General features: G+C 43.3%; 1 protein-coding gene across 3 annotated transcripts in view; it reads left to right on the top strand.

The window, feature by feature from the left end:
- med24 (mediator complex subunit 24) overlaps positions 1 to 13263 on the top strand; it is a 590098-nt gene that overhangs the window by 515640 nt on the left and 61195 nt on the right. For 2 of the 3 annotated variants that reach the window (XM_070864252.1, XM_070864251.1), the window contains exons 4-7: positions 1281 to 1319; positions 6653 to 6726; positions 8289 to 8512; positions 9093 to 9204. In XM_070864252.1, the coding sequence (XP_070720353.1) occupies positions 1281 to 1319; positions 6653 to 6726; positions 8289 to 8512; positions 9093 to 9204 (449 nt within the window). Of the gene's footprint in view, positions 1 to 1277; positions 1320 to 6652; positions 6727 to 8288; positions 8513 to 9092; positions 9205 to 13263 lie in introns of all 3 variants that reach the window. The other variant, XM_070864253.1, reaches the window with a different exon arrangement.

The raw sequence follows: 13263 nt of genomic DNA, 5'->3' as shown, positions 1-13263 counted from the left end.
CTGATGAGCGTTAAAACAGCACCAGTATCTATTGGTCTCGGCAAACAGAGATAAATGCAAATTAAATGGAAACTTGAACTTAAGCTTTATATATATGGTTCTGCAGCTGCATGATACTTGCCTGTATGGCCCACAAAAACAGTGGGTATCACTGTCTTTCCAGAATGAAAGTGTATTCATTTATTATAAGTTTTGCTTCAACAGGCAAATTCATCTGATTTATAATTGGAGCAATCAAAAGGTCATGTGTCATTATTGTACATTTGGAATCGTATGTCCAACAAAGTAGATTTGCTCATTAAAACCATGTGATTCATTGGTTATTAAATAGTATTTTTCGTGTTAAAATAGTTTGATTTTTGGCTACTTTCACATTTTACAATCTGTAACTACTTTGTTGCACTTCTACAGTGTTTAGCTTAAGAACAAGAGGCATAGTTTAATAAGGGGTCATCCATTTAGAACTGAGATGAGGAGGAATTTCTTCTGAGGGTCGTAAATCTGTGGAATTCTCTGCCCCAGAGAACTGTGGAGGCTGGGTCATTGAATATATTTAAGGTGGAGATAGACAGATTTTTGAACGATAAGGGAGTGAAGGGTTATGGGGAATGGGCAGGGAAGTGGAGCTGAGCCCAAGATTAGATCAGCCAAAATCTTATTAAATGGCTCGAGGAGCCAAATGGCCGACTCCTGCTCCTATTTCTTATGTTTTTATAAGTGGTTCCCATTGACATAATGGTTGTATTTAGCTTTGCATGCTGGCTGCTATAACGGTCCAGATTCGTCTTGATGAATATCAAAAATGCCTGCACAGTAGTAAACTAGGAATTTTGCCAGCTTTGTTGCTTTCCTTTCTTGTTTCTAAAACAAATGATTCATCATTTGGAAAGTCCTTTATTCATTATTATCATATTACACATTAAGCGTAAGGAAAAAAATTGTACAGGAAACAGAAACTAAAATCCAGTCACGATCTTGTAAGATTTTTTTTCAATTTTGTTCTCCATTTTATTTTCAGTTATTTTTTCCTCATTTCAGTTCCATTTGGTATATCCAGGCTGGTATTTGAAATGTGTTTATCAGCTGGGATTTGGCTGCCAAGTATGAGTTTGTTAACTTCCATTGCAGAGGAGACAATGAAGGGGTATCCAGTGCAATAAGTGTTAGGGGATCGCGTCTTTTTAATATCTGTCTGATGGATAATGCTATATATCATAACTTCAGCTTATTCAGAAAAGCTATTACATCAATCTCTGATTTTCTTCCAATTGCTTTTGCAGATGGTGTCTTATGCAAGTGTAATGTCTACTATTGCAAAGGTCTGTATTTGAATTAATGGAGCGATTTTAGAATGCAGATATCTGCTATGTTATCTGGTACATCATCATCATCATAGGCGGCCCCTCGAAACGAGGATGACTTGCTTCCACATCAAAAAAGGATAAGTTCACAGAAGGACCTGAAATTCCAGATCCAGAACTACATCCTGAAGGGTGGAAGATGCCTGTGCGTGGATTTTTTTAATGTGTGGTGGCCGTTACACAACAGCCACCTCACGGGCTTGACAGAGCCAGGTCTTGGTCCAGTGGCAAAGATTACCCAAGACTGTACACACTTGCAGAGATTGCCTGTGATGTAAAAGATGAGTCACTACTGCTCGTTCTTCTCTATTCTCCTGCTCTGTCTCCCACTCTCTCTGTCTCTCCGTCTCATGTTCTGATGGGATGATGAAATGTTAGCCGACTAAAATATTACCTCATCGGGTTTTGGTAGCAGTTTGAAAGTATTGTTAGCTGCTCTTAGAACATTTGTTCTGAGATGCCTATCCAGCTGTGTAGAATGTGATACATTTTCAATGACTGCAGTAAAAACTAGGAATGCAGCTACATGAACAATGTCCCACTACACCTGAAATAAGTAAAGAGGTATATAATAGAAAGGTTGAGTCTTCTCGCCCTCATCGACTTCAGACCTTAGGAAATATCCTCATTTTATTGCTTGTTTCACTCTTCCACTTCATTGTTCTCCACTTTGAAGCAGGCATAAGAAATAGGAACAGGAGTAGGTTATACAGCCCCTCGAGCCTGCTCTGCCATTCAATAAGATCATGACTGATCTAATCATGGACTCAGCCCCACTTGCCCGCCCGCTCCCCATAACCCCTTATCTCCTTATTGTTTAAGAAACTGTCTATTTCTGTCTTAAATTTATTCAATGTCCCAGCTTCCACAGCTCTCTGAGGCAGCGAATTCCACAGATTTACAACCCCCTGAGAAGACATTTCTCCTCATCTCTTTTAAATGGGCGACCCCTTATTCTAAGATCATGCCCTCTAATTCTAGTCTCTCCCATCAGTGGAAACATCCTCTCTGCATCCACCTTGTCACCTCTCATTCTTCTGAATTCCAATGAATAGAGGCCTAACCTACTCAACCTTTTCTCATAAGTCAACTCCCTCATCCCCGGAATCAACCTGTGAACCTTCTCTTAACTGTCTCCAAAGCAAGTATATCCTTTCGGAAATATGGAAACCAAAACTGCCGCAGTGTTCCAGGTGTGACCTCACCAATACCCTGTAAAGCTGTAGCAAGACTTCCCTGCTTTTATACTCCATCCCCTTTGCAATAAAGGCCAAGATTCCATTGGCCTTCCTGATCACTTGCTGTACCTGCATACTATCCTTTTGGGTTTCATGCACAAGTACCCCCAGGTCCCGCTGTACTGCGGCACTTTGCAATCTTTCTCCATTTAAATAATAACTTGCTCTTTGATTTTTTTTCAGCCAAAGTGCATGACCTCACACGCGTGTGTGTATACATGAATACATACTTCTGCCTTACTAAGTTGATCTATGTATACCATTCATCAGTTTAAACCGCACTACTGCTTTTTTTTTTTAAAGAAACCTATGTGCGGGTTATTAACCCTATTAATTTCCTTTCTAGAACATAAGATCATAAGAAATAGGAGCAGGAGTAGGCCACTTGGCCCCACGAGCCTGCTCCGCCATTCACTAAGATCATGGCTGATCTGATCATGGATTCAGCTCCACTTCCCTGCCCGCTCCCCATAACCCTTTACCTTATTGCTCAAAAATCTCTCTATCTCCGCCTTAAATATATTCAATGTCTATGTACAAGTCACCTTACCTGACTCTTGACGAGTACGGGTTATTCTCTCCACCACACCCCCACCCCCTCAGCCACACCCTCCCTTTTTTATTTACTCCTATTAGAAACATAGAAACATAGAAAATAGGTGCAGGAGTAGGCCATTCAGCCCTTCGAGCCTGCACCACCATTCAATGAGTTCATGGCTGAACATGCAACTTCAGTACCCCATTTCTGCTTTCTCGCCATACCCCTTGATCCCCCGAGTAGTAAGGACTACATCTAACTCCTTTTTGACTATATTTAGTGAATTTGCCTCAACAACTTTCTGTGGTAGAGAATTCCACAGGTTCACCACTCTCTGGGTGAAGAAGTTTCTCCTTATCTCGGTCTTAAATGGCTTACCCCTTATCCTTCGACTGTGACCCCTGGTTCTGGACTTCCCCAACATTGGGAACATTCTTCCTGCATCTAACCTGTCTAAACCTGTCAGAATTTTAAATGTTTCTATGAGATCCCCTCTCATTCTTCTGAACTCCAGTGAATACAAGCCCAGTTTACCCAGTCTTTCTTGATATGTCAGTCCCGCCATCCCAGGAATCAGTCTGGTGAACCTTCGCTGCACTCCCTCAATAGCAAGAATGTCCTTCCTCAAGTTAGGTGACCAAAACTGTACACAATACTCCAGGTGTGGCCTCGCCAAGGCCCTGTACAACTGTAGTAACACCTCCTTGCCCCTGAACTTAAATCCCCTCGCTATGAAGGCCAACATGCCATTTGCTTTCTTAACCGCCTGCTGTACCTGCATGCCAACCTTCAATGACTGATGTATCATGACACCCAGGTCTCGATGCACCTCCCCTTTTCCTAATCTGTCACCATTCAGATAATAGTCTGTCTCTCTCTGTTTTTACCACCAAAGTGGATAACCTCACATTTATCCACATTATACTTCATCTGCCATGCATTTGCCCACTCACCTAACCTATCCAAGTTACTCTGCAGCCTCATAGCATCCTCCTCGCAGCTCACACTGCCACCCAACTTAGTGTCATCCGCAAATTTGGAGATACTACATTTAATCCCCTCGTCTAAATCATTAATGTACAATATAAAAAGCTGGGACCCCAGCACAGAACCTTGCGGTACCCCACTAGTCACTGCCTGCCATTCTGAAAAGTACCCATTTACTCCTACTCTTTGCTTCCTGTCTGACAACCAGTTCTCAATCCACGTCAGGACACTACCCCCAATCCCATGTGCTTTAACTTTGCACATTAATCTCTTGTGTGGGACCTTGTCGAAAGCCTTCTGAAAGTCCAAATACACCACATCAGCTGGTTCTCCCTTGTCCACTTTACTGGAAACATCCTCAAAAAATTCCAGAAGATTTGTCAAGCAGATTTCCCTTTCACAAATCCATGCTGACTTGGACCTATCATGTCACCTCTTTCCAAATGCGCTGCTATGACATCCTTAATAATTGATTCCATCATTTTACCCACTACCGATGTCAGGCTGACCGGTCTATAATTCCCTGTTTTCTCTCTCCCTCCTTTTTTATAAAGTGGGGTTACATTGGCTACTCTCCACTTCATAGGAACTGATCCAGAATCTATGGAATGTTGGAAAATGACAATGCATCCGCTATTTCCAGGGCCACCTCCTTAAGTACTCTGGGATGCAGACCATCAGGCCCTGGGGATTTATCGGCCTTCAATCCCATCAATTTCCCCAACACAATTTCCCGACTAATAAGGATTTCCCTCAGTTCCTCCTCCTTACTAGACCCTCTGACCCCTTTTATATCCGGAAGGTTGTTTGTGTCCTCCTTAGTGAATACCGAACCAAAGTACTTGTTCAATTGGTCTGCCATTTCTTTGTTCCCCGTTATGACTTCCCCTGATTCTGACTGCAGGGGACCTACGTTTGTCTTTCCTAACCTTTTTCTCTTCACTTATCTATAGAAACTTTTGCAGTCCGTCTTAATGTTCCCTGCAAGCTTCCTCTCGTACTCTTATTTTCCCTGCCCTAATCAAACCCTTTGTCCTCCTCTGCTGAGTTCTAAATTTCTCTCAGTCCCCAGGTTCGCTGCTATTTCTGGCCAATTTGTATGCCACTTCCTTGGCTTTAATACTATCCCTGATTTCCCTCGATAGCCACGGTTGAGCCACCTTCCCTTTTTTATTTTTACGCCAGACAGGGATGTACAATTGTTGTAGTTCCTGTTTGATGCCCTCCCCAACATCACTACTACTGTTTGGAGGTCTGTACACAACTCCCACTAACGTTTTTTGCCCTTTGATGTTCTGCAGCTCTACCCATATAGATTCCACATCATCCAAGCTAATGTCCTTCCTATCTATTGCATTAATCTCCTCTTTAACCAGCAATGCTACCCCACCTCCTTTTCCTTTTATTCTATCCTTCCTGAATGTTGAATACCCTTGGATGTTGAGTTCCCAGCCCTGATCATCCTGGAGCGACGTCTCTGTAATCCCAATCACATCACATCATATCTATTAACATCTATTTGCACAGTTAATTCATCCACCTTATTACGGATACTCCTTGCATTAAGACACAAAGCCTTCAGGCTTGTTTTTTTAACACCCTTTGTCTTTTTAGAATTATGATGTAGTGTGGCCCTAATTGTTTCTTGTCTTTGTTTGCTCGGCCTTCCACTATTACTTTTTACCTTTCTACCATCTGTTTCTAACTCCATATTACTTCGCCCTGTCTCACTGCATAGGTTCCCATCCCCCTGCCATATTAGTTTAAACACTCCCGAACTGCATTAGCAAATGTTACCCCCAGGACATCAGTTCCAGTCCTGCCCAAGTGCAGACCGTCCCTTATGTACAGGTCCCACTTCCCCCAGAACTGGTTCCAATGTCCCAGGAATTTGAATCCCTCCCTCTTGCACCACTGCTCAAGCCACGTATTTATTCTAACTATCCTGCTCCTCTACTCTGATTAGCACGTGGCACTGGTAGCAATCCAGAGATTACTACCTTTGAGGTCCTACTTTTTAATTTAACTCCTAGCTTCCTAAATTCAGCTTGTAGGACCTCTTCCCGCTTCTTATCTATATCGTTGGTACCTACATGTACCATGACAACTGGCTGTTCACCCTCCCTCTCCAGAATGCTCTGCAGCCGCTCCAAGACATCCTTGATCCTTAAAGGGCTATTTTATCAGTCAGTTTCCATTTCTGATGAAGGGTTTACATCCAAAAATTAATCTGACTGGTGAACTCATTTTTTATGCTTAATTTCTAAAGAAAAGATAATTATTTTCCATCTCTCTTTCTCTATTGGTGCTTGCAGTGGGCGTACAAATCAGTGCAAATTAATTTGAATAGCTGAAAGTAAACAGCGCAGCCTTTGAAAATTGTTTTTTTTTCTCCTTGGAAGTAAAATAAAGAGCCTTCAGAATATCTAACGTCTTATTTACTTAATCCAAGAGCCTTGTGCATTATATGTTGTTGAAGATTACTCTATTTACAGCAAATAAACATTTAAAAAAAAATTGTATTTCAGTTCGAAGATTACTCCAGAGAACTGTGTGTTAAAGCTCTGCTAGAACTAATGGACATGTTCTGTGATAGACTCAGGTCAGTCGTGCTTCATGCCTTTAATTTGTTCTTCTCCCCAATGTGAAAAATGCTGCTTTGGAGAAGATAGGCAAGAGGGCAACTAAACTGACACCTGGGCTTAAGCACCTAAACTATGAGGAAGGACCAAGAAACCTGAAAGTCTTAATGCTGCAGAAAAGGAGGTGCCGAGGAAATCTGATCCAAGTGTTCAAAATTCTAAGGAGTAGAGCGGGGTTCTCAATGGGGGCCGCGAGAAGATTTCAGGGGGTCCGCCAGTTGGTTTGTCCCATCAATATTCAGGAGAGACTACTGATGTTTATGGCATAGTCTCTCCTACATAATGCGACGGGTGAAATAGTCTCAGCTATACAAAGACTGTCCATGTGTAGTCAATTCAGGTTCTTACTGTTGGACACCATTTGAACACTTCGACAAGTCCCTTTGTGTGTCACTCACTTTTACAGCAGTATTTCGGTAAGTTTTTTTGATCCAGCCCTAATCGCTTCCACATTCATAAGCCACTCGTCACTTTTAACCACTGAATAAGATAGTGGCAGTTATAACTTCTCTTCCGGGGGATTAAAACCTGAGTTGGGAGTGGGGAAATCTGCAAGTGCGTCCAACGTTGTGTGGGCCGAGGGTATGTGAGCCTTCCTTTCAACCCTTTTCTTTCCTCTCTTGCAGAGCCGCCCTGTGTCAGTTGGAAGCTGCTTGCATGTTTGAAAAGAACGCCATCAATAGAGTGGGAGGTTTGGGGGAGGAAAGAAAAGGGACTTTCCAGTCTCTGGGCCTGAGGAAAGGCTGTAATAATAGGGATCCGGTGGACTCTCTCCTTCAGTCTGAGTTAATAAAATAGTTGAAGGCATTATCACGATTTTTCTTGTACCTGAGACTCGGAGCTTTATATTCATGACCACGTGCTTCTCTGACGGATGGATAGACCGAGTCTGGGCGCTTGTGTCCTTTGAGATACCGAGGGCTATTTGTGAAAGGGTTGGAGAGGAAGAAAGGGGGGTCTGCCTTTGTCACTAAAGGATTTATGGTGTTGAGGTCACGTGAGTAAAGTCGCTCAGGGCCCTGTTTATTCCTCCATTTCTCTCGTGCCATCCACCTCCGCCATTACTGGTGCTGTTAATTCAAGTCGCTGTCTTTCACCCTCGTGTTGGGGTTTGGTTTAGAAATCAAACCAAAATTCTGTTTCTGAAATGGAGAACGTAGACCTGGACACATCAATTTACCTAGTAAGTTAAAAGCAGAAAGTGAAGACAAAAGACAAGTTATGATGTTTCAGGTGTGTCTGCTACCAATGAGCAGACACTGATGAAAGGTACATGCCCAAAACATCATACCTTGTCCTTTGTCTTCACAGATACTGATCGACCTACTCACTCTTTCCAACGTTTTCTGCTTTTGTTTCAAATTTCCAACATTTTTAGTTTTCAAATAACCCAAGTATTGGTGCAATGATTTTGACAAACTTGGGAATTCACATAATTCTCCCAACACCTATATAATTGAATTATTTTCAGAGCTTTCTGCGTGGATATTTCAGAGCCTGATGTTGCTTTCTAACCCTCCAGCTGCCATGGGAAAGCGGAAGAATGCATAAGTCTCTGCCGAGCACTGCTGAGCACACTAGCATGGTTGCTGAGATGTGCTGCTCATTGTACTGAAAGGCTGAAGGAGGGGCCAGACTCAGCCTCTGGCGAAGAACAGCTCCAACTCTGCATTAATCGGATTGAGAAGACTGTAAACAGGAGGAAGAATAGGGCCCTTCTTCATATTGCGAGGCTGGAAGAGCAAGGTACATGTGCCAGGCTAAATTGTTGGCACAGATAAGTTATCTGCTTTAATTCTCTCTTATATTAAAAAAAATGACTCCTCTCGTGATGGTTTAATCAGTAAATGGAGCGTGCAGTGTGTGCTATACATCCCAGAAGGCTGCAGGTTTCAATCCCCAGTCTGCTGAATTAGCTGATCTCAGCAAAGGCATCAGTTGTGGTGCTGCAGTTAGCCTCAGTGGCCCTCACAGTGAATAAAGTATCTTCCCAGCTTATGCCGAGCATCAGTGTGTTTGTTCCTCATCGCCATCCCCTTCTTTATATTTCTGCACTTTGAAGAATTGTTATTTGAGGGAGCAGTGGTCTTTTTTTACATTTTAATGCCAGTTTTGCCCATACAACTTGCGTTAGTGCCTCAGCTATCATACAAGCAATATGTGATGTGACCTGTTGAGATGTACATGTTGATACAATCACAATATTATCAGCTTCAGTGACTGGATATTGTGATTGGTGCGCAGCTAGTTAGTGAACATTAAGATGTCTCGCACAGACAAAAACTGCAGAGATGACAATCTGTTCACTATGTATTCTGCCCTTTAGTTACGTGGACTAATATGGAACAGGCACTCATTAGGCTTACAGAAAACCATACCAAGATAAGCAATCAGCAGCTCAGATTGAGACTGGAAGAGTGCATTGGATTGGTTAAGAGGTAAGGTTGGCTCCTTTTACTATTTTGACAGCCGGCTCATACCACTTCCAAGTTACCTGTCTTCAACTGGATTTCAACCCAAGTTTACTTGTACCTATTGAGATTGAAGAGGAAAGGTGGGCTGAGGATACTGCTCCCAAGTCATGAGTCACTGGAGTAAAACATTATGGGGCAGCTTGGTACAATATGCTTTCTCTCTAAGTGTAACAGACTGCAACCCTTGTCGGTTGTTGCTCAGTGGGTAGCACTCTCGTCTCTGAGTCAGAAGGTTGTTCAACTCTCATTCCCAGGACTTTGAGTGCAAAATTTAGGCTGACACTCGAGTGCAGTACTGAGGGAGCGCTGCACTATCGGAGGTACCATCTGTTAGATGAACCGAGGCCCCATCTACCCTCCTAGGTGGATGTAAAAGATCCCATGGCACTATTTGAAGAAGAGCAGAGGAGTTCTCCTCAGTGTTATTTATCCTTTAACCCACATCACTAAAACAGATTAACTCATTGTTTGTGGGACCTTGCTGTGCAAATTGGCTGCTGTGTTTCCTAGGTTGCAACAGTGACTACAATTAGCTGTAAAGCACTTTGGTTGTGAAAGGCGCTATATAAATGCATGTTCTTTTTTTCCTTTGTGGAAATAGTAGTGAAAATAAAAATCCTATTGACCTATCATAAGGCAGTTTTAGCTGATGTTCCCTATTACAAAAACTGCATAATACGTATTGTAGTTCTTTCTAGTTTTAAATCATGAAACACATAAATAGCTTGTTTTTAGCTAGATTTTTGCTGAGTTTTTTTCACTCTAAATTCACAATTGATGAGTTTAAAAAAAAAGTTAGATTATTGGATCAAAGTTATTTGAAATATTTACATCCCAGATGCTTTAGGGCTGTGACATTTGTTTATAACTACCCAAATAAGCTTTGTATGTTATGTGGAATACAGACTAAAGCAATATCATTGCAAATGTTCTCATAAATATGTTTGATGCAATACAATACCATTGTTTGAAACAATCTACATACAGTTAGAACTCATTTAATGTGTTCGATATTCTCACCGTTGCAGGATTTCCCTACTGTCATTGAAGTGTGGCTAGCTCGCTTCGATAAGTCTGTACATTATGATCTTAACCTTTGTTGAATTGGAATATCTCTTTTTAAAAATTGAACTCCACACAGTTGTTGCAGTCTGATAATGGCCAAGTTAGTCGATGCAAGACATCTGCTAGTTCAAATAATGATGGTAGGGTTGCTAGCATATTGTAAAGCATCCCCTGTGATGGCTTTTCCTCCTGCCCAAAATTCCTTTGCTGGTCACCCTTTTCCTTATATATATGCTGTCCCTCGGTGGTGACATCAGCGAGCATGAGTCCGCTTTCTCACACACGTTGTTCATACCCAACTCTACCTCTCCCACCACCACTCTGGTCTCGACCATCGACACTGTACTGTCCATTGTATTTTCTCCAACTTAATATTGGCAAGGCCAAAGCCATCCTGTTTGGCTCCCGCCATCATTCCTGATTCAGTGCCTCCCTCCCTCCCTCGTGCAGGTTGAATCCAACAGTGCATAACTTCTGTGTCCCGTTGGATCCCGTCTTGTGCTTCGTTTACATCCTAGTAGACGAAGCTGAGTCGGGAGCAGTGTCGAGGAGGTTTGTTGGAGAGGCCTATAAAAGGCAGCGAGGTCGGGCGGTGCGTCACTGAGTCGGGAGCAGTGTCGAGGAGGTTCATTGGAGAGGCTTATGCAGCTACAGGGAGAAAGCAAAAAGAAGTCGAAAGAAATAGAAAAGTGACGTCACAGCCAAGGGGGTAAGTGATTGGCTGGTGATTGGTAAGTAGTTTTGTCTTTTTCTCTTCTATATCAGTGAGTAACTTTTAACACTGTTGTTGCCAATTTAAGTTAATCTAAGGGTTAAGTCATGGCCGGAGAGCTCGGACACGTGTTATGCTGCTCCTGTACTATGTGGGAAATCAGTGACGCCTCCGGTGTCCCTGAAGACTACGTGTGCGGGAAGTGTATCCGCCTCCAGCTCCTTACGGACCGCGTTGCGGAATTGGAGCTGAAGGTGGATTCACTCTGGAGCATCCACAATGTTGAGAATGACGTGAATAGCACGTTTAGTGAGTTGGTCTTACCGCAGGGAAAGGGTCCACAGCCAGAGAGGGAATGGAAGATCAACAGGAAGAGCACTGCAAGGAAGATAGTGCAGGGATCCCCTGCGGTCATCCCCCTGCAAAACAGATACACCGCTTTGAGTACTGTTGAGGGGGATGACTCATCAGGGGGGAGCAGCAGCAACCAAGTTCATGGCACCGTGGCTGGCTCTGCTGCACAGGAGGGCAGGAAAAAGAGTGGGAGAGCGATAGTGATAGGGGATTCAATCGTAAGGGGAAGAGATAGGCGATTCTGCGGCAGCAACCGAGACTCCAGGATGGTATGTTGCGTCCCTGGTGCAAGGGTCAAGGATGTCTCAGAACCGGTGCAGGACATTCTGAAAAGGGAGGGTGAACAGCCAGTTGTCGTGGTGCACATTGGTACAAACGATATAGGTAAAAAACGGGATGAGTTCCTACGAGACGAATTTAAGGAGCTAGGAGCTAAATTTAAAAAGTAGGACTTCAAAATTAGTAATCTCGGGATTGCTACCAGTGCCACGTGCTAGTCAGAGTAGGAATCGCAGGATAGCTCAGATGAATACGTGGTTTGAGCAGTGGTGCAGCAGGGAGGGATTCAAATTCCTGGGGCATTGGAACCGGTTCTGGGGGAGGTGGGACCAGTACAAACCGGACGGTCTGCACCGAGGCAGGACCGGAACCAATGTCCTAGGAGGAGTGTTTGCTCGTGCTGTTGGGGAGGAGTTAAACTAATATGGCAGGGGGACAGAGGGAAACAAATTGGAGACAGAACCAAAAGACAGAAAGGAGATGAGTAAAAGTGGAGGGCAGAGAAACCCAAGGCAAAAAACTAAAAGGGCCACTTTGCAGCAAAATTCTAAAGCGTCTAAGTGTGTTAAAAAGGCAAGCCTGAAGGCTCTGTGCCTCAATGCGAGGAGTATTGGGAATAAAGTGGATGAATTAACTGTGCAGATAGCAGTTAACGGATACGATGTGGTTGGCATCACGGAGACATGGCTCCAGGGTGACCAAGGCTGGGAACTCAACATCCAAGGGTACTCAACATTTAGGAAGGATAGACAGAAAGGAAAAGGAGGCGGGGTGGCGTTGCTGGTTAAAGAGGAAATTAAGGCAATTGGAAGGAAAGACATTAGCCTGGATGATGTGGAATCGGTATGGGTGGAGCTACAGAATACCAAGGGGCAGAAAACGTTAGTGGGAGTTATGTACAGATCTCCAAACAGTAGTTGTGATGATGGGGAGGGCATCAAACAGGAAATTAGGGGTGCATGCAATAAAGGTGCAGCAGTTATCATGGGTGACTTTAATATACATATAGATTGGGCTAACCAAACTGGAAACAATACGGTGGAGGAGGATTTCCTGGAGTGCATAAGGGATGGTTTTTTAGACCAATATGTCGAGGAACCAACTAGCGGGAGGCCATCTTAGACTGGGTGTTGTGTAATGAGAGAAGATTAATTAGCAATCTCGTTGTGCGAGGCCCCTTGGGGAAGAGTGACCATAATATGGTGGAATTCTGCATTAGGATGGAGAATGAAACAGTTAATTCAGAGACCATGGTCCAGAACTGAAAGAAGGGTAACTTTGAAGGTATGAGGCGTGAATTGGCTAGGATAGATTGGCGAATGATGCTTAAGGAGTTGACAGTGGATGGGCAATGGCAGACATTTAGAGATCGCATGGATGAATGACAACAATTGTACATCCCTGTCTGGCGTAAAAATAAAAAAGGGAAGGTGGCTCAACCGTGGCTATCAAGGGAAATCAGGGATAGTATTAAAGCCAAGGAAGTGACATACAAATTGGCCAGAAATACCAGCGAACACGGGGACTGGGAGAAATTTAGAACTCAGCAGAAGAGGATGAAGAGTTTGATTAGGGCAGGGAAAATAGAGTACGAGAGGAAGCTTTCAGGGAAC

The sequence above is a fragment of the Pristiophorus japonicus genome, chromosome 21 (assembly GCF_044704955.1).
Source record: "Pristiophorus japonicus isolate sPriJap1 chromosome 21, sPriJap1.hap1, whole genome shotgun sequence".
In the NCBI taxonomy this organism is placed as follows: domain Eukaryota; kingdom Metazoa; phylum Chordata; class Chondrichthyes; family Pristiophoridae; genus Pristiophorus; species Pristiophorus japonicus.
This window is presented reverse-complemented; position numbering and strand designations above follow the sequence as displayed.